The 24686-nt window shown below is 35.8% G+C and overlaps 1 protein-coding gene across 2 annotated transcripts in view; it reads left to right on the top strand.

Annotated features, from left to right (window-relative positions):
* SH3RF1 (SH3 domain containing ring finger 1) overlaps positions 1–24686 on the top strand; it is a 91048-nt gene that overhangs the window by 52162 nt on the left and 14200 nt on the right. For both annotated transcript variants that reach the window (XM_052778857.1, XM_052778865.1), the window contains exons 3-9: positions 1505–1780; positions 3129–3224; positions 10596–10898; positions 11826–11936; positions 20087–20241; positions 22638–22808; positions 22971–23230. In XM_052778857.1, the coding sequence (XP_052634817.1) occupies positions 1505–1780; positions 3129–3224; positions 10596–10898; positions 11826–11936; positions 20087–20241; positions 22638–22808; positions 22971–23230 (1372 nt within the window). The remainder of the gene's footprint in view (positions 1–1504; positions 1781–3128; positions 3225–10595; positions 10899–11825; positions 11937–20086; positions 20242–22637; positions 22809–22970; positions 23231–24686) is intronic.

The following is a 24686-nucleotide window of genomic DNA, read 5'->3' as shown; positions in this document are numbered from 1 at the left end:
TGCAATAGAATGAACTGTGATTTTCTTGTGTTCATATGTAAATCATACTCATCTGTACCTATGTATATACATATGGTTTTACTTTGTTTGGTGTGGAAAGAAAATTATTTAATAAGCTAATCTTTAAGATATTATTTATCCATTCATTAAATCATTAATCTGTTTATAAAATCATACACAAAAATTAAAGATGTCCAAACAAATTGGATTATATTGAAAGACAGAATTTGAAGTGTTAAATGTGAAATAAATTATCAAGCACACTGTCTTCTGACCAATGAGACAGACTTGAAGTGGTAATTCCTTCTGAGAATTTCCTTGCATTGTGTGTGTACCTCTTGAGATATTATTGCAAGTCCACTCCAATTTACAATCCGAACTGATAGAATACTTGAGAGGAGAGACATACCATGGGGTAGATGTGGCGAATAATATTGCCAGCATTGGATTTCATTAAAATTTGCCTTTTCTGTAAGGGATAGCATTAAAGATGTGAAATTCTGTGCTCTAGTTGACTATAAATGCTGTCTTTGCTATGGAAAGACTGTCTTACTCGTGCAGGTTACTGCTGTTTGCATCATTAAGGGGGTGAGCTCCCCTCTAGGAATCTAAAGTTGGAGAGAAAAGAGAGTTTTGAAGGCAGCAGCCCTAATACTAAAGTTGTAGAGTTTTATGGCTCACTCTTGCAAAATGTCGAGGCACAGACTGAGCAATTAAAAAATAATACCTGCCGTCTATATAAGGGAGGATGATACAGTATTATATTGTAATCCTTCTGACATGCATTCAAGAGCAGCACCAATGACCCATAGTTTTCAGATATTATGGAGGAATCAAGTGTAGAAAACCCAACCATACACACCTTCAACAGATTTTTTTCCAGTAACTCTTTTTATCTGGGTTTTAAAATAAATAATTAAATTAGAAGGGTTGTTCCGGGATGAAATATCTCACCTTTAATGAAGTGACACTTGTTTTTAAAGCTGGAAAACACCTCCCTTACGTCCTCATCCTTAGCATTCTGTGCCCATGAAATAAATAAGTTGAGGAAAATAATAAGAAAGGCAGAAAACATGCCTTAAAGGTCTTACAGCAAATTTGTTATTCTAGTGCTATATTTTCTTGCAGTATTTTTCTGTCCAGTGTCAGGTGGTCAGGATACTTTCCAGTTTGGTTTGTTTTGGTTTTTTAATGTTTAAACTTAGTGAATTAGTACATGAGGGTTAAGGTATTACAGTCTTTTGCCTGTCTTGTGTCTATCCACATTGTACCATTACTGAAAATCATCATGAAATTTAGGGGGATGTTAAGACTATATAGAACTGAAGCTCTTCCTACCTGTTTGGCTAAAATCAGTAGAATCACTGCAATAAAATAATTCTATTGTGTATAATTTTACTTTGCAGTTTTATACACTTTCATTCATAGTCTTCCAAAGAATGTAATACAAATTGTATGTACTACTACTCATCTAATTCTAGTGCTTTCTTTTCTTCTTCTTTAGGGTGTACCTCAGTTACCATGTGCCAAAGCATTGTATAACTACGAGGGAAAAGAACCTGGAGATCTTAAATTCAGTAAAGGGGACATCATCATTTTGCGTCGACAGGTGGATGAAAATTGGTATCATGGAGAAGTCAATGGCATCCATGGCTTTTTTCCTACCAATTTTGTTCAGATTATTAAACCTTTACCTCAACCTCCGCCTCAGTGCAAAGCACTTTATGACTTTGAAGTAAAAGACAAGGAAGCAGATAAAGACTGTTTACCGTTTGCAAAGGTAAAAACAGAATATGATTATTATTTTCTTTTAATGATTTCATTCACTTGAATAAGAAATAATAAGACTGTTCTGTAGTCTTTCCTGCATTTTTTTTAATGGAGCTGCACAAATATGAAAAGAGCAAGTAATTCTGCAGGTATTTCTCCTATGTTGATTAGTTTTGCCTTCCTCTTCTTCCTAAATTACATATAATTTCTCTGAGGTTTTATTTTTGAGAACGCAGTTTTTCATAATTGCAGTAGTAATGCTCTTAGTTTATGAGAAATAACCTATGTTATGAATTAAAAGTAAATTATTGAAGTTGGTACTATTTTCAGCTTTGCATTCAGTAAGCAACATTTTTAGGATCTAGATACTAGACACAAAGTACTACTAAATTGTGTCATTCTATCATATTACTACTTGCCTTCTGGGAAGTATGACGTTTCTTCTTATATTGTTTCTATTGTAATTAATTTTCTGTCTTGCAAGGCATATAATGATACAGAATTTTAACAGGAATCAGAGCTGTTCCTTTTTTTCAGTTTCTGATTCTTTAGTTTATCAAATTGCACGAAAATGTTGCAAGATCAAATGTGAACTAATCGCTTTTCTACCCTTGCCTATTAAAAATGAAAAGGATGGCTAAAATTCTAAAAAAGAAGGATATTAACATCTGGACAGACAACGGTTATTACAACACAGAACAGCAATACTGTTGAGGATGATTGGCACTAGCTTGCATATTTTGATTAACTTGTTGGCAGACTTGTCGGTTTTTTTTTTTAAATCTGGTCTCGCTTGAGTAAGCATATATGTTTCTAAATATTTTAACTTGCATATGAAACAATTACATATCTCAGTATAAGTGAGAGCAATGTTTAATGTCCATGTAAATCCTGTTTTTATGTGACCTTCTCAAAACCATATCTAATCCAAATGCTCCATGTGAAAGAATCGTATCACTTACCAGTGTTCTTAAGTACTTAAGCAGAAAAGCAACATCTAGGGAAGATTAGGTAATGAGTCAGTTGAGAAGGAAAAAGATTGCAGTTCTGTTGATTAATGCCAATGACTTAAAGGGGAGCTGATGAATACCATGGACAGAACATGGCAGGAAATCTGGCACTAAGGACAAAGTCAGATGGCTGAGATTAGCTGTGGACAGTTAGCTGAACTCTGACAAAATAGGAAGAGGAATGGCTGGAACCGACTTCAACCCCCAAAGCAGCATGTTCCTGTTACAGAGTGCCTACTCGGTGGTTCTTGTCCATGTACTGCCTTCTCTGATTACCCGTGCATTATGGAGGGAAATTAAATTAGTTTAATTAGAGCTGGGAGACATAATCACTGCATGTTCACACAGGATGATGTTCTGACTGTAATTCGCCGTGTGGATGAAAACTGGGCAGAAGGAATGCTGGCTGACAAGATAGGAATATTTCCAATTTCGTATGTTGAGGTGAGTAAAGTTGGGCCCTCAGCAGGGTTGTGTCCACTGTGAATTTCATTTTCTAAACAGAAAAATAATCAGTACAGGTGATGATTCTAAAATCGCCTGAGATATAAATAGCCTTAGACCTAAAATAATCTAAGATCTGTGTGCTTAGTTTGGGAAGGTTAATGACCTCAGCAGTTGAACCAGTGATTTTTACTTAGCTGTTTGATACCTATTTTCATTGAATGGAATTGGAATGAGAGTACTTGGAGGCAGTCAGTGTGTTTTCTTGTTAATACTGGAGTCATGCAGTCAATCACAAACCACACTTAACTGCAAAATGAAAGCAATCAGCAAGTCAGAGGAATAGTAAGCTTTGCACTGTCCCTAATATCTGCTTCCCAAAAGCAAATTAGCATAACTAGAAAGTCAAAGAATAAAGGCTGTTGTTAAGCAGGTAAAGCATTGACTTTTACATCCAACAGACCCTTATATAAAATCTTCTGTATCTTCCTGCATTTCTCATATGTGATGCAACGATATGCAGTGAGAGGTAGCAGTTGAGAAAGTTTCCTGAACCTTTTAAGGTTTAAGAGTTGAAAGCTGTATCTTCTATACAGAAAGACATAGGTGATTAAGAACAGTGTGTACAGCTGCAACAATGATTATTAAAATTTTTATTACAGAAATATATAGAGGTTTGGAACAGTGTTTGTCTTTTTCTGATAGGTATGCTATGGATACTTGGTAAGATACGCTTCTTGCATTGACAAGATTTTATTTAAATAAATGCGGCAGAATGATGAAAGAAAAAAGTATTTTCACATTACCTGTGGGATGAGAAATATGTACCTCAGGTCACAGAAGAAATGTGTAACCGTACTAATAATCAAGTCAGGTTTTATTAATTCAATTTCTGAATGCCCTGATGAGATGGGAACTTTTAAAAAGATTACTGTGTTCAGCCAACATAGAATTTATTCTTTTTAAAAGGGAAAATATGTATATTCATTTTTATATGTTGATGTAAGGATCTGTATATCTGGGGATAGAAAATTTCACATGACTGAAAAACAACAAAACCAAAAGGGTTTCAACCTGCTTAGTGCAAATCTGGCTTCAGTTTAAGAAGTTTTTAAAAGCCAATTTAAGAAGTTCTTGCCCCTGGCTATTCATTCCTAGCTCCTTGCAATTAACTGCCCCTTCAGTTCAGCCAGTAAAGCTTTTTGTGGTGCTTTTTAAAACTAAATCACTGAACTTAGCCAAGTTAGAAAAAGGCCTTTCCTAGGGCTGCCACTTGGGCTAACTATTTAGCTAACAACTCCCTTTCCACCTCTACAAAAGTTGGCAAAATGGAGATATACTCTTGAAAAAAATTATGCAAAAATGATACTCAGTCACAAAATACATTTCAAGGTTGATGTTTTCAGACAAATTCCGTCAACTAAGAAAATGTATCTTCAATTAACCCTTTAGGAACAGGCACAAGCACTTGTGTACACAGTAGCAAATCCCCACTAAAATGATACGGGAAATCTAGAATGATAAATAATACCCAAAGAGATACTTCAGATCAGATAGGTGATTTTTTTCAGTATATACTAAACCAAAAGACGTGCTGTGGTGAAGAGCAGTGAGATATGCAGAAAACTTACCAATTTGAATTTTTAAATACCTGTTTTCTGAGATTGTATAACTATTGTTCTGGAAAATACACAGACAGTTAATACAAACAAGTATATCAAACCATGCTTACCTATGTCACTATTAAAGACACCAAAGATGAGAAGTAATTCATATTTTTTGAGGTATTTTTATATGGTATTATTAGTTATATTTCCCAATCCTGTAATCGTTGCCTATTTTTGTTGTAATGACAGACATATCTTTGCCTTGTGTATATTAGTCCACATCCTTTTTTTCCCTTTTTTTTAAAAATGTGAATTAGTAGCTGCATTTACTGGAGATTTTCTGAAGTCGTTAACTTTAAAATGAGTGTAGTCTGTGATGTTTATTATGTAGTATAAGTCTGATACTTGCGATATTTCTTGTATGATGAGGTCACAGGATAAAATTTTAGATATGTTGAAGTCCATGAAAAACTGATTATATTTGAGGACAACTTTTTACCTGGAGGAACATTTTATGATTCAACGTTTGCTAGTCTGCTCTATTATTTTATATCACTTTCACTTATTAAATTTGTGGTAATAATAAAAGCTAAGACTGAAAACATTTTGAGAAGAATTTTAATAGTGATTCCATTAAAAATATAGTTTGTTAACTGACTCACAAAACATTTACATCTTTATCTGTAGGCACATAGCACTATGAAATAATTACTTCTATCTGCAAATGAAAAATCAGTAATGCAAACATTGCAAAAAATGAAATTCTGTCTTCTAAGAAGTGCTAAAACCAAACAAACCCTTTAGTTTTACTAGAGTAAGACCTGATTAACATACCTAAATTACTAGACTCCTGACTGATGGAATTTCAACATGCTTGCATTAAAAGCAGGTCAACCAGGTTCTTGTACAGTGACAATAAAATGCAGTGAGTCTAGAAACTGTATGATTAAGTTTGTTACACTTATGTTTATCTCTGTTCCAAAAAAAATGATTAATCAGAACTAAACAGATATTATTAGAATTTTTCTACATAGAGTACAGTTCTGGCTACAGTATAAATTTCTTAGAAAGACCTCAAATTTGACATTTTGATGTGGTTTAACACTTAGTAAACACACTCCAAATCTAAAAAGTATTTAAATTTTTACAGGTTATTCAGCACTCATACAGAACAACTAGAAAAATATAAATGCCCAGAACAGAAAAAGAAAAATCAGGGAAAATGAATCACTTTTCAATCAAAATGTCAGTAGAAAATAATGACAGCTTTTGTTTTCCCAAGTTAACATGAACAACTGGGAGACACCTTTGTATTAATCCAGCTCCTCTAGCTTTATTTATAAACAATCTCACAGAAATGTAGGGAAAAAACCTCCAAATGATCTAAAATATTCACTGTAGTAGAATTTTAAGTTCATTGTCATTTTATATGACTACATCCATCAGTTAACACAATTTTAATCAACGGGAACATAAGATTTTATGTACCTAGTGTGTCAGGTTGGGTTTTTTTATTAGCACCTCCTCCTGTACCAAACAGGAGTGTTTCAAAACATACTTATTTTTTATTGTGTCTATACATTTTAGATCGGATTTTTGGCTGGATTTCTAGCATGGTCTTTGTAACGTTGTACTTACTAGGCTAAACGTTGCCTGCCACCGGTAGATGATTTGATCTGATTTAACCTGCTTAGGAAAAAAAAAAAAATCAGACTTTTGTAACAATACTAACTCAAGATGAATAAGATAAAACCTTTTATGGAAGCTTTCCTCTACTTTTTGACTGTTTTGCATGCCCAGAACTTAAAACAGAAAATTTATGCAAAAGCTAAATGTTGTATATTATGCCACATTGAGTAGAATTGTTAATTCTGAGTAGAAAATAATAGTCTAATCCCCACTATATTTGAATGTGATAATCTCAATGTTATCATTCCAGTGACAACTTCTGAGCGTCATAGTTTTGATTAATTTCCCTAACAAAATCTGCAATATAGAACTATTTCATTTGTTTCAAAAATTAATATAAATGCAGTTTTGCTCATGATTGTGATCTGTTTAAGATTTGCAAAATGATTTTTCCATTGGTTTGGACAAAACATATTTGTTCCAAAACTTTAATTGCAAAGCTGCATTTGAGTTTCTAAGCTATTACCTATCCTCCAGGATGATATTTAGCAAAAATAATATTATCAGATAAGGACAACGTTTGCTTTAGTTCTACTTACACTTTACTCCTTTGTTTCCAAATATATGTGAAAGTGAAATGTCTAGAAATTGGAATTTGGCTAACAATAGTGTTGGTAACGTGGAAAAATAACTCCTTGACGTATGGTGATGTAGTAAAATTGCATAAATAAAAACTTTGGATGAACGTGAATAGAAAGATCGTTTGAGGGAGAAGATGGTGTTTTCACTTAATTTCAGAAAGTGATGATATTTGAATTCCAACTATCTATATGTGAGTGAAGAACACCTGAATTCATTTGTAAAATAAGTACAGTAAAGCACAGTTATAAGAGACTTGAAATAGGTCTTGCATGGTAGTCTACTTGGTAATTTCTCCAGATGGCTGCAAGCAGGCTGAAACCTATGTGCTAGCCTCATCCCCTACTGCAGCACTGAGATGCGGCTCAGTAGGCCCCTCTGCCTTGCCCCCGTTGGGGAAGTTGTTCTGTTTTCTCGGTTTTGATAGGAAGGGGAATTGGATTTCAGGCTACCTGTTACAGCAAAGCTTTTGTTGAGTGGAAAAACCAAATAAATGTAAATGTTAAAGAAGCTTCGGTTCAAATACGTCTGTTCAGGAAAACGGCTGACGTAGAAAATGTGGCAATAGATACTGGGGTATTTGTTGCAGAAGGGAATGCTGTATTGAAACACTTCATAGCATGAGTGGGATGCATTCCCATGGTGACCTTGAATGGTTGCTAGCCATTTCATTGGAGAATGCATGCAAGTTCTTCATTTCTATTCTCAAGGAAGAAGGAAACTGTGCTCTGCAAAGTATCCTGCAACTATTGCTGTCCTCAGGTTGCTTCTAAGAAAAGCCCAGTAATCGGTTCACTTCCATGTTTAGGTTCATGCTACTGTCCTGTGCTTGCTTCTCTACATAAGAAAGCTCAGTATGTTGCTTATATTTGAATCAGTCTTGAATCAATCCCATGGGCAAGCCTTAACTTTTCTCTAATAGGTTGTTCACTGCATAGAATAACCAGATTCTGCAGGCATTAATAGCTTCAGGAGGTAAACAAACATAATTAGGTGTAACAGGTACCTCAGGGTGCTTTTCGCAGAGTGGGTTTTGGTTTTGTTTTTTGTTTTTTATTCCTGAGTGATCCCTTAACTTTTCCGATTAGGTAGTTCTTGTTTTAGAAATGAGTAGTGCTTTTCTTTCTCTGATCTGTGTTATTTGTGAACAGGCTATTTGCTAAATAAGGGAGTAGATTAGGTAAGAATAGAAGTGGTTGCAGCCATTGTATGAGACAATATGGAAGACACACATTCTCAGGAAGAACATGAAGAATTTCAATCTGAGTTGAAAAAAATAAAATGTGCAAAAGAGATAAAATGATTACTCTTTGAAAAGCCTGCATGTTCTTCCATGATGAAGGATAGGACCCTGACAGGATGAGTAGCAGAGCAGGCTTTTTTGGTCTTATTTTCTACTTGTTTTGTATCCTTCAGCCTCATAACAGAGTTCTGTGATAAAATACCATTGTTTTCACTGGTCTTTTAGAAGTATGTCCGCTCTAATTTTAAAATTTAATAAATAAACCCCAAAATTATCTAGATAACAGGCTTGCAAGTTAATTGGAGAAGGCTGTATGATTATGTCTTCTGTACTACACAAGTGGTACAAAATTATTTTGTCCATATGATCCATGTCCAGTATTAGCAGGAAGGAAAATCTAGCGTCCACCCTTTTCTTAGGAATGTTTATTACTGTGACATTGTCTTCCCCTATCCTTCCTGTTCTCTTCAGCTGCCTTCTAAAGGACCAACAGTAACAACATTTAGGAAAAAATTCTACATTCTCATCATCATATCCTTTTTCAAATCCCCCATTATGCCCCTCTTCAACTGCAGTATGTTCTAGGTAGTTCTTCCTCTTTGAGCATTTCGTAATTTTAATTTTCCTGCTGTTGCATCCTAGTAGGTTTTTATGTCAACTCCTCATTGTTCCAGTAGTTCTAGTTTTGAACTTTTTCAGTCTTATTTTTTCTGTGTGTGCATGGAATTTCTTTCCAGATCTCATCTTTCAAATACCACTTGAAAACCTTTTCTATATTAAAAAAATATATTCTTTATTCTTTTGTACCACTTTATATATATCTACTTGTCCTCAGATATAGGAAAGTGTTCAGGGTATAAGCTCTTGTTGTTTGTGGGAGCTGTGTTTAAATCAGTGTTGATGCTGTCATGATTAATGACATGGGTTTTGTCTAGCAAAGTTTTGATGGGGTAAAATACTGCTTTAAAACTCTTCATGAGCATAGTACGTATCTCAAGACTTGTGGAAAAATGGGTGAAATAAATAGAAGAAATAATATGCTGAAGAAATAGAAATCGTACTTCCACAGTAATTAATTTCATTCTTTCATCCTGATGTTCTTCAGAAAAGATTTTTCCCTTCTTCATAATTTGCTACACTTACCCAAGTAACAGTATTCATATTTAGTGGTACATACTAACATTAGTTAACTTGTTCAGAAAACTGGTACTGGTGTTACTTCAGCTCATGAATAAATGAGAGTTCTGACATTATTATTTCCAATAGCTCTAAAATATAAATAAGATCTTCTGGAAATAAAGGGTTTGTGAAAAATGTAGGGGGTTTTGTATTTTGTTTTGCGCCCCCTCCCCTACATAACTTACATTTCGTTGTAAGAAGAAAATGTGTGGGAGTCTGTATTTCTTCATTGGAAAGGAAACATTTGTTTGCATTTAATATAATATTGTTGTAACAAATTAACAAATAGAAAATTTCATTGTGAACAAAAATTCATTAGATAAGCTTAAAAAAAGAAAAATCCATTTGAGGGTTCCTAGGTATAGAGATGCTGCCTGTGCATTAGAAAATTCAGAAGCTGAGAAGGTTTTTCCACAGAATTGCCAATATATGTTTCTTTTCTCCCTTTACGGTCCTATGCTTGTGTAGCTATGTGTTGTCAGGCAGTATACTGGTATAGCTGGATATTTAGTCTATCCTACTATGTTCTTAAATCTGCATTTAGGAAGCCTTTTTTTTACTACTGGTAGTGTTAAAGATATGTGCATACCTACCAAGGTATAGTAGGAGGAATGTCTTCAAGAGCCCACATGCAAAGGTGTGGGCTTATGTCATACAAGCAAAACAAAAAAGGCTTAAAATGAAATGAACATTCAAGAAGTTTTATAATAGAGATTTTTATATTATAAGGTCAAAGGGGATCGCTGTGATTTAGTCTGACTTCTAGATAACACAGGCAGCGGAAATTGCTGAATTAAGCCATGTCTGGACTAAAGCATAGTGTCTTTCCTTGATTGAAATTTTACCTCTGATGGGTAGTCCACACCAGCCCAACAGTAGGTGTGTTGAGTTTGTAGCGAAAGGCTTGTCACTCTGTGTAATGACTAATTTGTAGAGTAGGTCAGTATGTCACAGTTTTAAGTTGCATGGTTTAAATTCTATTATATTATGAATAAAAGGAAAATAGATTTTTTTTTTTATATTCAGGTGATTTTTATAAATAAAAAATTAGTAATGCGTGACTATCTTTTGTAGTTTAACACAGCAGCCAAACAGCTGATAGAATTGGACAAGCCTTCAGGTTCTGCTGTTGACTCTGGAGAAGGTACCTCTGGGGCAGCCCACAACAATTCAACCCAAAAGCACACCGATACTAAGAAAAACACCAAAAAACGGCACTCTTTTACCTCCCTCACTATGTCCAACAAGTCTTCACAGTCTTCTCAGAATCGCCACTCAATGGAAATTAGTCCTCCTGTCCTCATCAGCTCCAGCAACCCAACCGCAGCAGCCCGCATAAGTGAGCTGACGGGACTTTCCTGTAGTGCCCCTTCTCAGGTAATTTACATGAAATAAAATATAAATCATGTGTGTATTTTTTTTTAAATTACTATAAGGCTTCTGATCTTGTCAGAGTACTTACTTCAAATTATTAATTATATGTAATGAATATTAATGTACGCTTTCACGAAGTTTATCTTCCAACATGAGAGCATTTAAGGCAAAGATTTTATAACACTTCTTATACAATGCTAGCAAATATTTTTGGTCTTGTAAGCTAATTTTTTTCACAGTTGTTAATTTCTTAAGTGCCACAAAAATTTTTATTAAACTGTGGAAACTAGAAACTGGAGTGATTTAATTTCTTGGGTTTTTTCTAAATTGAATATAATATTGGATATTAATAATTTGCCTGCAAGTAAAAGGTAAATTCAACTTGAAAACTGCATGAATTCCAGAAATGTACCATATTAATCAGATTGTGATAAGCAGAAATATTTATCTAGCTTTATTTATTTTTTAATCTCCTGTTTCTTCAAAGCTTTTAGTTACAAGCTACATTGGTTAGTGAACAATTGCCTGTTTCACATAGAGACTACACTTTGCGAGAAGAGATATTAATGGAGACTAAGAAGTCTTGGTGTCATTTTACATGAGCTAGTAAATATGTTTTATTTGCATGTCTTTGGGATCTGACAGCTTTTTATGGAAAAAAAAGAAAACTGACATTGGTAAAAGTGTGTTTCACATTGCTAGTTCAATACATCTCCAAAGTTTCTGAAATGTCAGGAAAAAAAAAAAAGTGAGCAGTGTGATCCAATATTGTTTGTATAAGTATCTAACAAAAAATCAGTTCTAGTCTAAAGTTAAAGATAGTAGAGTACTGGTGATTTTGACCGTGAAGCTTGCAGCTGTGTCAAAACCAGCTGTTATTAAACTACTCAGAACTGACCCTGCTGGGGTTTGGTTTTCTTTTTTTGACAGGTTCATATCGGTACTACAGGGTTAATTGTGACTCCACCTCCTAGCAGCCCAGTCACAACAGGGCCTTCATTTACCTTCCCATCAGAAGTTACCTACCAAGCTGCTCTTGGTGTAAGTACCATTTAAAAAAACTCAGCCTTCCCATTTATCTTTGGTCTGTACAGTCCTTTTTTTTTTTTTTTTCTCGAGTTCTGATACACTGATTTGAAATGATGATTTTATGATGATTATCTATGGGATAGATGATGGTATAAATTGAACTATAGCAAAAGCATTACTGATACAGTAATGTTTGCATCCTGTCGTGTGTATCCATTTCTCCAGCTTTCCTCTGTCATTTCTCTGTAGTAAACACAAGAAGCAACTTCCTTCCAGAACAGTGGTTCTTTTCAGCATAAGTAGAAAGAGATTATGCTGGGAGGGAGGTTAGGGGAAACAAGCAAGATCTTACAAAAAACATCACCTTGAGACCACAGCTGCCAGATATTTCTGCCTTACTTAACTCAATATTATCAAGATTCTCTGAAATAAGTTTCAAAACTCTGCTTTCTCCTAATTGGATAAGATGATTTTAGTTGTGTGTACACCTGTGGCAGATGAAGAACATATGAGATCTTGGAGATAGATATGAAAAACTGTTGCAAATGGCCATCTTTTAAAGGAAGGAATACATTGCCATGTTGTTTCCTTTGGACAAAGAAAATTACATTTGTCTTCAAAAAGTGTAGGATTTCATTCCAAAACCAACTGAAACTCTTTATTTTGCTATGCTTGTGGTAGAGAAGCTCTGGAATGCCCTATATCATACCTCACTTATCAGAGCCTGACCTTAACTGCAGTAAAGATTATGGATACCAGTTTTTCAGAGATCTTCAAGGGAACTTAATGAGCCTTTATTCTGATCATAGGAATTCTCAAAATTTAATTCTTGTTCTGAGTCCAAAAATTGCGCCCCTAACCTTGGGGCGGGGGGGGCACAGTCAAATAATAAATCTCCACTTAGTTTAAAACAAACAAAAACCCCCAAAAAACCCAAAAACAAACAACCCAAACAAAAAAACCCGAGGCTTGATCTTGTTTAGGTGTCTAATTATCCTTGCAGTCTTTAAAGCAAGTAAAACATGATGAATAGCCTTGCTGCTAAATGTGTCTGGGTTTTGTTTTTTTTCCAACTTTCAGCACTTGGATCATTTTACACATTTGTCTGCAAAACCGAAGGCAGAATTGTCTGTCTTCTATTATCAACTTTTTTAAGTAAATGCTTAGGTGTGGCTTGGTTGCAGCTGAGAGGTTGCATTTTGATAGATTTCTTTGGGACTCTAAGTTATGTTTTTCAGTCCTTAAAATTATGATGCTGTTATTTTCTGAATTATCTGCAGTAGTTCCTTCTGGCATGATAAGCACATTGTAAGCACGTTCCAGAACTGGGTACAGTACTGCGTGGTCTTTTTCACTGATGAAACTATTGATTGTATGACCATTTTACTTTTATCCTGTTAGTCTGATGTTTATATCTTTGAGAATTTGCATCCATTCATTCAGCCTGAGTGTAGCACAAAGTTTGTGTTCAGCTAAATATCCACCATGATCCCACAAATTTTCATTGTCATTAGTGATGTAGTAGTTGCTCTCATCCAAGTAAATGTATTTCGCATTCTTTGTTCTTCAGACAGATGACCTTATTATTGACAATTATACAGATGGCGTGCTTTTGCCCTGCCTTACTAAGTAATGCAGGTTGTGCTGTAGCAGTGCTGTGTCCTTTTATTGTTAACAACTCATTCAGTCTGTGCATCATCTGTGCAATCCTACTGTTAAATGTATGCTCATCTGGAACCAATTAATAATCTCCTTATATTTAGAATCATATTTTAACGTCACAGAGCGGTTGAGGTTGGAAGGGACCTTTGGAGGTCATCCAGTCTACCTCGCCTGCTCGAGCAGGTCCACCTAGAGCCAGTTGCCCAGGACGGTGTCCAGACAGCTTTTTAATATCTCCAAGGATGGAGACTCTACAACCTCTCTGGGCAACCTGTGCCAGTGTTGAGTCACCCTCACGGTGAAAAACTGTTTCCTGATATTCAGACTGAATGTCCTGTGTTTCAGTTTGTGTTTCACTGGACACCACTGAAAAGAGCATGGCTCCGTCATCTTTGTACCTTCCCTTCAGGTACTTATATATGTTGATGAGATCCCCCTGAACCTTCTCTAGGCTGAACAGTCCCAGCACTCTAAGCCTTTCCTCATAGGAGTGATGCTCCAGTCCCTTAATTATCTTAGTGACCCTTTGCTGGACCCTCCAGTATGCCCATGTATCTCTGGGGACATACTGGAGCCAGAACTGGACACAGTACTCCAGGTTTGGCCTCATCAGTGCTGAAGAGAAGGGAACTATCATATCGCTTGACCTGCTAGCAAGACTCCTCCTAATGGAGCCCAGGATACCATTACCCTTCTTTGCCAGTAGGGCACATTGTTGGCTCATGTTCAACTTGGTGTCCACCAGGAAGGATCCCCAGGTCCTTTTTTTGCATATGAGGTATACATCTAATACTAGAAACAATTAGCTGCTTATATACTAATCCATGTCATCTTTTATACTTCTTTCATCCTGTCCTTCAGAAAATACCTGTGAGAACTGAGCAAGCAAAACCACTTTTTGTATCATTTGTGCTATTGGTCAGAATACAAGCCTAGCTAACATATATGCTGCAAACATTGAGTGACTGATTTGATTTGTGGCTGAGATATGTTTTGGAGAGGATGGGGTAGGCAGGATTCAAAGCATAATTCAAAAGGCCTGTCAGAAGTTCCTTTTTTTTTTTTTTCCTCTCAGTAACAAACACTTCTGTTAGTTATTAAGAATCAGTAGTTCTTTCTTTGATGCCAACATGGAAAAATACTTTATTTTGGTGCTGGTGCAGTCATTAAACCACCTCGGGTGCTTTAGCTGCATAAGCTTGTTCAAAAGCAATCTCACCATTGGTACCCACAGGAATTAAATTACAGTGCTAAGTGCAGCATGGAGTGAAACTCTTGCCACATGATCGTCCTGTATCCTGGAGTGCTACTTTCTCTTTGTGATAACCATGTTCCTGGTTATGTTTCCAATTAGGCATATAATTCCCATTGAGAATCTGAATTATTCTCTGCCACCCTCTTTAAAAGTCAATAACCTTCTGTACATAATGTTCTGTTTCTTCTTGACTTGTTTTCAGCATGACTAAAATACAAGCTGGCAGCTCAGGCTACAGTCAGGTCGTTCCTGTGCTCTTTTATTATAGATGATATTAGATGATGATGCAGTTTATAGTCACAGACTGTGAAGTGTGTCTTTTACGTCCACTCTTCCTCTTGCTTCATAAACTCTTGTCTTAATTTTAGAAATGTGCAAAACAGTTCTGACAGGTCAAGAGACAAAGTGGTGTTCTTGTTTCTCTAGATCTTTCCCTTCTGGAAAAACCCTCCCTGACATTCTGAGCATTAATTTTAAGCTATGGAACAATTGTGATCGTATTATTTAATACATCAGAAGTGGCTGGCTTGAGTCTTTTGCTTTTGTATTTTTCGCTTTTGTAAGTATAAAGTCCTGCATTTCTCTAAGCTTCTCCCTTTAGCTTTTTCTTCATTTCTGAATACTAAGCAAATGACAAGGGAGTTGGATTGAACAGGGAGAGTTTCTCTTTAGCATGAAGATGGTTTAATTGGATCTTCTTCCTGTCAGTCGTTTTGGTGTTTATAATACTATTTAAAGTAATTGATTGTTCTTTGAGAGCAAGCCATTTATACAACTTGTTTTACTTCATGCCAAACTCAGATTAAGGGAGAAGGAAGATATCAGAGATGATGAGCATGATTCCCCATCAGTGAAGAAGAGAAGGACATAGTCATTTACAGTAATCCTGAATTTATGCATCTTTGCTACGTTTATCTGTCCTGAATCTAGAAGCAAAGAAAAGCTAGTGTCTTATCTTCTGTAAGAAAGATGGATTTTTTGTTGTTGAGAGGAGATATTTTGAGCTGTCTTGTTGGGTAGCAAGTTTCTCTAAGACAGTTGAAATTAATTCCTAGCCCAAAGGAGCCTGTGAGTCTTTTATCTGTGTACATGTATAGGATCACATTTTAGTTTGTTACATTGTTATTTTGGGATATATTATGGTGGTTCAAAAAAATGCCAATTGCATTAATTTTATTTTGTCCATAATAATCTTTTGTAGATGCTATTTGGCACCAAATGTTGTATGAAGTAAGTAATTTCCAAATTTGCAGCCAAAATTGATACAAATAAGACTTAGGAATGAGAGTGCTTTTGTTGAGTAACCATATATGCTATCTGCTGCTTGTATCACTTAAGCAAATTTTAATTTGCATTCAGAAAAGCTGTGATAATTTATTTAAAAGTTTTATTTTACAGCAGCAGTTCTTTAGCCTAGTTCTTTAGCTGGCAGCATTAATTCTTGTTTTGTGTTTTGAGGTTCGATTCTTTGAAATTGAAGAAGCTATGAACTGAGACAAACTTCTCACAGCTGAGGCTTTTGACTGTGATATTATCAGTTGCACTGTTCTCTGGGACTTCAAACCACAACTTTGCCCTTAATGGGGGCATTAATCGGTCTTCTCTTCTTGGCCACTGGCATTTTTGAACCTTGTAGGTGCTTAGTATATTTAAAGTTCTTTATAAAATATAAATAGCAGATGTCAGGTTCAGTAGTTGTTGGGTGAAAGTATGCACGTACAATTATGTAAGGCTCATTTACTTGGGAGGAAATTCTTGGGTGTAATTTATAAGGTAGTTATCTAATGGAGGAGATCTAGTTGCCATAGATTTTGCTGAAAAAACTCTTAAGGGAAGTATGTGATTTGAACCATGATATGGGAAAAACAGAGACAAAAGACACCACAGCAAAGTTAGAGTTACATTCAAAAGCAGCAGAAGAAAAAGGGAATGTAGCAATGACAGATAACTTACTTTCCTTTCATTCTGTCTTTACAGTCTCTTGAGAAGTTAAAAGTATTTTGGACAGCAATTGACCTAGATATCCATATTGCTACTTCTGCAGATTGAATATGTTGACTTTGAAATGGTGTCTTGGTATGTGCACTTAACTAGCAGAGATAGGTGGTCTATATTTGGGTGGTTTACATTCACTTACGTGCTGAAGGTTTCAAAAATTTAAAAATCCCTGTTTTTTCTGGTCCTGTTCTCTTGCCCACACACACAAAAAAATTGCTCCCCTATGTTAAAGTATATAAGGTAGTCTGAATTATTATTAATGAGGCACAAGCTGTGAGGGCTATAGTATACTGATGACATTTAGCTCTCTTTCATGTAGTTGCAGCTGATTCAATAGCATAAGTAAGTCAGGAGGAGGTTTAAATGAGAACTGTCTGAGTTTTAACCAACAAAAATTCAACTTTTATTGGGAAGAGGAAGCAGATGAAAGAAATGAGGTTTTGTATGAGAGGCCTGTTTTTGATAACATATATTTATAGTTCAGGAATTTTGTTAAATATGACCCTTAATTTGTTAGCCTTCAGGGGGTTTTGCAAGTCATATATTTTGTCCTAGACCCTGTGGGAGTGAAGGCAGTTAACAAATGGGATTTTTTTCGCTGCTGTGCCTTTTGTTATTCTTTGGATAAACTGATTATTGATCTTCCGTTGACTGATACAGGAATGCAGCCTAATGATACTTAAACTTAGTAATACATATGTGTTTCTAGGGCATGAGTATAGGTACTATTTGAAGTTTTTACATAAATTAAGTATCAAATTATGTAATGTTTCATCTTCCAATTAAAAAAAAATAAATTATCACTTATTTGCTGTTTTATATGCTTGAAAGTACACTTGTCTGAAAAGTAGTTGCAGAAACTTTCAATTTTTCCCCCTCAACTAGCTAAAATAAAAATACTCTTAATTAATTTGAGAAGCATATTTTATTAAATCACATGAGGTTTGCATATATTCTTTCACAGAATGTTGAATATGGGAACCATCAAAACTAGCTTGTGCTCTGGAGGTAGGTATGTTTCTCAAGAGCTAGAAAAATGGTTACATGCCAGAAGACTTCTTGAAAACTTGGCTAGAGCATTTGGATCTATTTTATCAAGTTGCAGCAGTGCAAGCTGAGGAGCATTAGTCCTCTAAAGACTATCAGGTAGTCTATTTAGATTTCTAAGTACTTGCCAAGTCTTTAGGAGTTTAATTGGGCTGTGGCTCTACTGCAGGTTTCATTACCATAGTAATAGACACGGGAGGGGAGCAGAACCTGAATAAAGAAGAATAAAATAGAGCTGGGAAGGTGCCTTTATTGCAGCTAAAAATTAAATGTATATTGTATGTTCAAAAGAAAAAAATACAACGCCCAGCATTTATATCTTTAGAGATGCAGGAAGTGTGCAATCGTGACAACCTTGATGTTGTGTATGAATAGGTTTAATTTTAAGATTTCCAGCTAGTCATCTCCTCATGTGGATTTACAGGTTCTACCATGTATAAAGGAATCTAGATGCCTAAAAAAAGATTTGAATTTATATTCTATAGACGGGTTGCCTAAAAGTTAGATGCTCACATTCAGCTTGGATTCAGCTAAGACATTTGTTGAAGCTGACTGGAAGGGGGGGAGATAACTTCTGCTGTAAAGCAACTGAAGGAGAAATGTTGGTATTTCAGTATGAATTATCAACTTATTTTAAAAGATTGTTGGATGGATGGGGATCTAGAATGTGAAGCAAATGCGATTGCCATTCTTGTAAATAACTCAACTATTAGTATCAAAGCACACAATGATGTTTCTCAAGCAGGTCATGTCTGCTTTGTGTTGGATACAGGACACCTATTTGGTCTTAAGAAATTCTTAATGTACGATCAGGAAAAAAGCTTTAAATAAACCAGGAATATTTCACAATATACCATGCAATTTATATCATAACTAAGCATGAGAATTTTGACTGAAAAATTATAAGAGTTAATCAGTTTTCTCTAGACTTGAAAGCTTTTAATCATGCAGTTCTTCACTGTGTCTTGACTTTAAGACTAGTTCAGAGAGCTGTCTTTTTATTAACACTTTCACCAAATGCAGCAAGGTAGTAATCACACAGTGTAGAAGTAAAACTTATTTTCCTTATAGGTTTTTGTTTAGAAAAACAAAAAACCCAACCTTTAGAAGTAGGCTGTTTGAGGGGAATTAAAATGACTTTCAATTATATATTTTCCAAACTGATAATGTAATGCTGTGCGTTCATATGCTGATGTACTGGAACAGCCAGGCAGTACTTCAGGACATTTTGTTAATTTATGTTTTTGTTATGTGGGTTTTAAACCTGAAATGGGGTGGTTTAGAGTTTTGTTTCAGTATTAAAGGATTGCGTTAAGTTGAAGATCATGTTTGAAATTAATTTTTACATTTTCAAATGTTGGAGGTTTTTTATTAATCTTTTTGTGTGCGTTGTAACACAAATAATTACTTTTGGAAGCGGGGAAGGAAAAGTTCTCCTTTTGTGAGAGACTTTTCCCAGGAGTGTCAGTACACAAGGTCCTAAAGAATTGTCTGAGGTTTTACAGCGCAGAAGGTAACAATTGCTCCATTGATTCTCAAAAGGCATAGAAGCCTGTAGGCAGGACCCCCACTACGATCTCCCTGTAAAGGAACCGTGCCTTTTTACTGGGGTGTTTGTTAAAGATTACCAATCTGATAATACTGAATTTCAAAACCTAACTCTTTAAACTAGAAGCATAAGAGAAAGTGGTAACAATAGCTCAGTGACTACGGTCTCATATTGTGCTCATTTTTGTAACCCATACATCAAAAGAAAATTTCCCCAGAAGGGGTAGGTTTGGGTGCACTGCTGCTGAGTTGTATATTAGGTCTCAGCTTCAGGTTACAAAAACAATCATGTTTTGAAGTACAGTCAGCAGTAGGATGCAAAATCTACCTCCTGGAAGGCTTCTGAATTTTTGTGGAGTCCTATCCTAAAGATGTTATAATTACAAATAATGCTTTCCATTTTTCCTGTGCTGAGAAACTGCTTGTCATTTGCTTAATTAGCTGCCAAGACTTCAAGATTTTAAACTGGAAAAAGAGAAATACAGACAAACCTAACTCTCCAGTTATATCGTACCAGTAGGTAAAGGAATACTGAACTCAGCTGTTTTTTTCCCATTTCCTTAGAATATCATACTTTTTTTTTGCAGCTGATTCAATTAATCAAACACTATTGATCATCTGTTGCTATTTTTTTTTGTTCTCATAAAATCAGAATATGAATCCCCCACTTCCGCCACCACCTCTCTTGTCTGCTGCAATCATTGCATCGGCCTCTTCTGGACCTCAGTCTGCAGGTGTAATACAAAGGCCTACATCAGGATCAACTGACCAAATGGCACATTTACGACCACAAACTCGTCCAAGTGTGTAAGTAAAATTGAAACTTCACCAGTCAGAAATATGGAACAAGATCAATAATTTCACATATACTTATATCATGCCAGTTGGCTATGTTCTGCTAGAATTCCCAGAAAGTCAAGCACACAACTGAGAACAAAAGCACCAAAACATACATAAAGGTGACATCCCCAAATAGCCTTCATACTGAGGATTATTTATGTCTGAGATAAATATAATCAGCTGTTGCTGTGTATAGAAAGGACTCACATCAAAAATATGACGTATTTATCATGCAGAAAATGAATGAATCCTTGAGTTAGTGATGAAGACTGTGTAACTCGCAAGTGGCAAATACTGGAGTGAATTTATGCAATGTTTTCTGTTACGTAAGGTATGAAAAGTCTATTCTCGTATGGAATAACCTATGCCAAAACACAGAAAGTGCTGTATTTCATTTAGACTGTTATATTAGCATGTCATTGTCAGACTGCTTGTGTAAGTTGCAATTGAAATTTGACTGAAGATTCTACAGTTCACTTAATTAGTGGATAGCAATTTGGAATGAAGGCAGAAAGCTGCTAGTTAGCATTATGTCTTCGTACTTGTAACGCAAGCAAATGCGTGTCATCCTTCTGGGTGAAAATATTTTGTATATTAACGTGCTGCTGACGACATCTTTGTTCTTGGAAACTTCTTTGTGTGCAGCCTGGAGAATAAGAACGATAAAAGAAAAAATAAAAATCAGGAGTGGCTGAACCATCTAACAGGACATATTTGAATAATGCAAGGACCGCTTTTGTTCTGTGTCTTTATTTTTATCTTCCCACCCAGTTTCCTCCCACTCCAAAAGAGCACCCTTCTTGTATAGCAGGTGCATCTGGATTTGGGCTGTTTCTTTGGTGTCAAGCATTTTAACACTGCTTCTTATGGATTATTGTGCTTAGTGCAGTTAATCAAGTTCCCATCTCGTTTATTTCCATCCTCCATCTTCAAAGGGTTGCTCTATATGAGGATACTAATGAAATTTGGAATGATTTAACTAAAAGGGAAGTTAATGAACACCAATTAAAGCACATCAGTTGCTTTCCCATAGAGTATGTGGCTTTGTAGATCACCCCTAAATCACATGCCAGTGAAGCCTTTTGTTGCCAGTGTGTCGTATGTTGCCTTTAAAGCATATTTTGGACTTGTCTTACCAGGTACCTATATTGCTTTTAAAGCATTTTTGCAGGTAATGCAAAGTTTCCTGGGTGGACAGCAAGGAAAAAAATAGAAAGCAAAAAGGAGAAGCATACAGATAATGCTATCCTTACTATGCACAAGAGACAATTTTGGCGAAAGAATGTTTTGTAAAGCTGCTTTTTTACCCTTGGGGTTACAAGGGGAGTGGGAAAGACTAGCATTGCAGGTAATTGTGGATCCTTTTTCAAAAAAGGAGATATTCTACCCATCTACCCTAATTGGCTACCTCTTGTGAAAATTATATTCTTTTTGAGAAAAAGTGATTTATTAGAATGCTATTTCCCATAGGTCTGGGTCCATAATTATATAAACATTTTTATATAAACTGTTAAAACAGTTTTCTTACATTCAAACTGTGGCAGAAAATAGAACACTGTGGTGGTTAAAACACTATCGCTTTTTAATGTGATAATAGGAGACTGTGCAATCTTATTTGAAGACTTCCCTAGGAATATTCCAGCATGCAACTGCAGGAGCTTCAGTTTTATTTTTACTTTTTTTTTTTTCTAAGACTGTGTTTTTAAAAAGAAAAATGCAAAATGTTTCTGAACTCTCACTATCATTTCAGATGCACTGTATTATACATTAATGTCGCTTAGAAGGAAAAAGGGGAAATAAACTTTACAAGTGAATAACTGCTACCTACCTTACCCATAGCCTTCAAGTTCTAGTAACATACCTTTTTTTTGGCACTGCAGTCGCACAGGGAGATTCCAATTTTGCAATTTGAAAAGTAGTTCTGATACTGATCTTTCACTCTCAACTAACAGAACTTCTCCATGCTCCCCATCCTTCCAAAAAAAAAAAAAAGAAGTTGGCATGTTACAAAGTGTAAGTGATACTAGAAGCAGGTGTAGGGAGAGAAAGGTGGGATATGCTGGGATCTGTAGTTGATAAACACCTATTTAATTAAGTTCACTAAATTAAGAAAGTGGACAGTATTTTTAGGAGTATTGTACATTACATTAAGGTGCAGTTAGGAGGATATTCTTAAAGGTCATTGTTTCCCTTAATATTGCCATAACTTGTTTTAATATTGTAACAGTACGATGGATCAACCAATGCATAACCCTTTCTGCCATGCCTTCTCATCTCTGACTGAACTCTCTCTGCCAGAAAACACAAGTGATGTTTTCAATTGTTTTAGGTTTATCAATTGCATCTACTTTCCTGTCTTTTAGGTATATTGCTATATACCCTTACACTCCTCGAAAAGAAGATGAACTGGAACTGCGGAAGGGAGAAATGTTCTTAGTGTTTGAACGCTGTCAAGATGGCTGGTTCAAAGGAACTTCCATGCATACAAGCAAGATTGGTGTTTTTCCTGGAAATTATGTGGCTCCAGTTACAAGGTATATTTTTATACAAGTGTCTAAATAGTTTATCTAGTTTCAAGTCCAAACTGATTCTGTTCTTGTATTTAATGCTAAAATTGGATAATAAAAGACCTGCAGGTTTTAGTAACTAGCTCTTTTTTCAGTTGTGTTTTAGTGTTTTGCTTTTAATTTTGGCAGGACAGTGACAAGTGCATCACAAACAAAAGTCCCCATGTCTACCGCTGGCCAAACTGGACGAGTGGTAACTATGGTCAGCCCTTCCACTGCTAGTGGAACATCTCAGAAGCTCCAGGGGAATGGTGTGGCAGTGAACTCCAGCACAGTACCCACAGCTGTGGTTTCTGCAGCACATATCCAAACTAGTCCGCAAACCAAGGTCCTTATGCACGTGACAGGACAAATGACAGTCAACCAGGCTCGCAATGCAGTTAGAACAGGTAAAAAAAAAAAATAAAATAAAATAAAGCTTTTTTATGTGTGGTAGACAAACTGTAGGGTCTGTCTGGGCAAGTGGCTGGAGTCAAGGTGTGTGTAAATATGTGTTGCGGTTTTTTTAAGGTATTTTTTATGTTGGTTTTTTAGAGTTGAATGCTTTCTGGAATGACAATATATCTCTCTGGATAGTTGAATCTTTTATTATTCTCCTCTAAGCAACTGTGTGTATGTACATACTCCTACTGTTAGGAATTTATATGCAAGTACTTCAGGTGGAATTTTTTTTATTCCAGCAGTATCTGGGATGGGGACATTCTTTGAGCATCCCCCCTTATATGCAATTCTTATAGTAATAAAAGTGATAAGAACATCTGAGTCATAGCTTATTTTTTCTTGTTAACTGCATAACAGCTACAGATTGCTCTGATTTAGCATTCACTTTTAAATTATTTCCTAATATCTTTGAAGACCTTTAGCATTCATTCCTTCTTCTTTTTCAGGTCTCTGACTCAGGGTTGGTCCTTAGGCATTCCAGTTTGTTCTCTAACCTTGACTGCAACTTCTTTCAGCTTTGACTCTGAAACACTAAGGCTATACTGGCTTCAAGATCCATACAATCTATGTCATAAAATTCTATATTTCTGACAAGTATAACTCTGCCTTTACTGTCTGGGGCAGGCCACATCATAGTGAAACATGCCTCCTTGTTATTTAAACCCAGATCCAAAAAGATTGATAGTGGTGTTTTCAGGAGTTTTTGTTTACCAAATCCATGCACTCCTCTGTGGATTTGCCAGGCTAGGAAAATACCACACAACTGGAGCCTAATCTGTTCCAGTTGCTCCTAGAGCATCAAAAGAAAAGAAAAAAAAGAAAAAAAAAAACAAACCTCCATTTCAAACTATCCCAGTGTTCTCTCTTTCAGCCTTGAATTTGGGGCCTAAGATCTCTTGGCTGAGAGAGTCATGACAAAGGCTTTTTTTAATCACGAAATTCTTACTGGCAGAGTAGAAGAGAAAGCAAAAGATGCAAATGGTATTCTCTGTTATCCCCTTAAGGATGACTGTTTCTTATGATCTCAAGATCCATGAATTAGCGCACTCCCTCTTTGGAGTCATGCATCTCCTAAAACACCCTGTGCATGTTCAGATGTCAGCACCAGGTTTGCTTTTGGAGGTAGGATACGTACATATGTCTTTAGATATTTTATTTTCTTAATTGGCCCCATATTCCTGCCGTCTGATTTTACGCTGGAACAGATGTGATAGTCCTCTGTAACAACTTTATTCTCTACCTTTAAATAAAAATAACCAGGTGCTATTGGCAGCTGGTAAGAGAAACTAAGCAAAGCATCTGTACTTTCCTGCCTCTCAGACATAGGTGGTTTCTACTCTAAATCATTCTTTTGAGCTGCCTAGAAGTTTGCAAGTGACAGCACAAAGGAGAAGGCTCATGTGG

The sequence above is a fragment of the Harpia harpyja genome, chromosome 2 (genome assembly GCF_026419915.1).
Source record: "Harpia harpyja isolate bHarHar1 chromosome 2, bHarHar1 primary haplotype, whole genome shotgun sequence".
In the NCBI taxonomy this organism is placed as follows: Eukaryota; Metazoa; Chordata; class Aves; order Accipitriformes; family Accipitridae; genus Harpia; species Harpia harpyja.
This window is presented reverse-complemented; position numbering and strand designations above follow the sequence as displayed.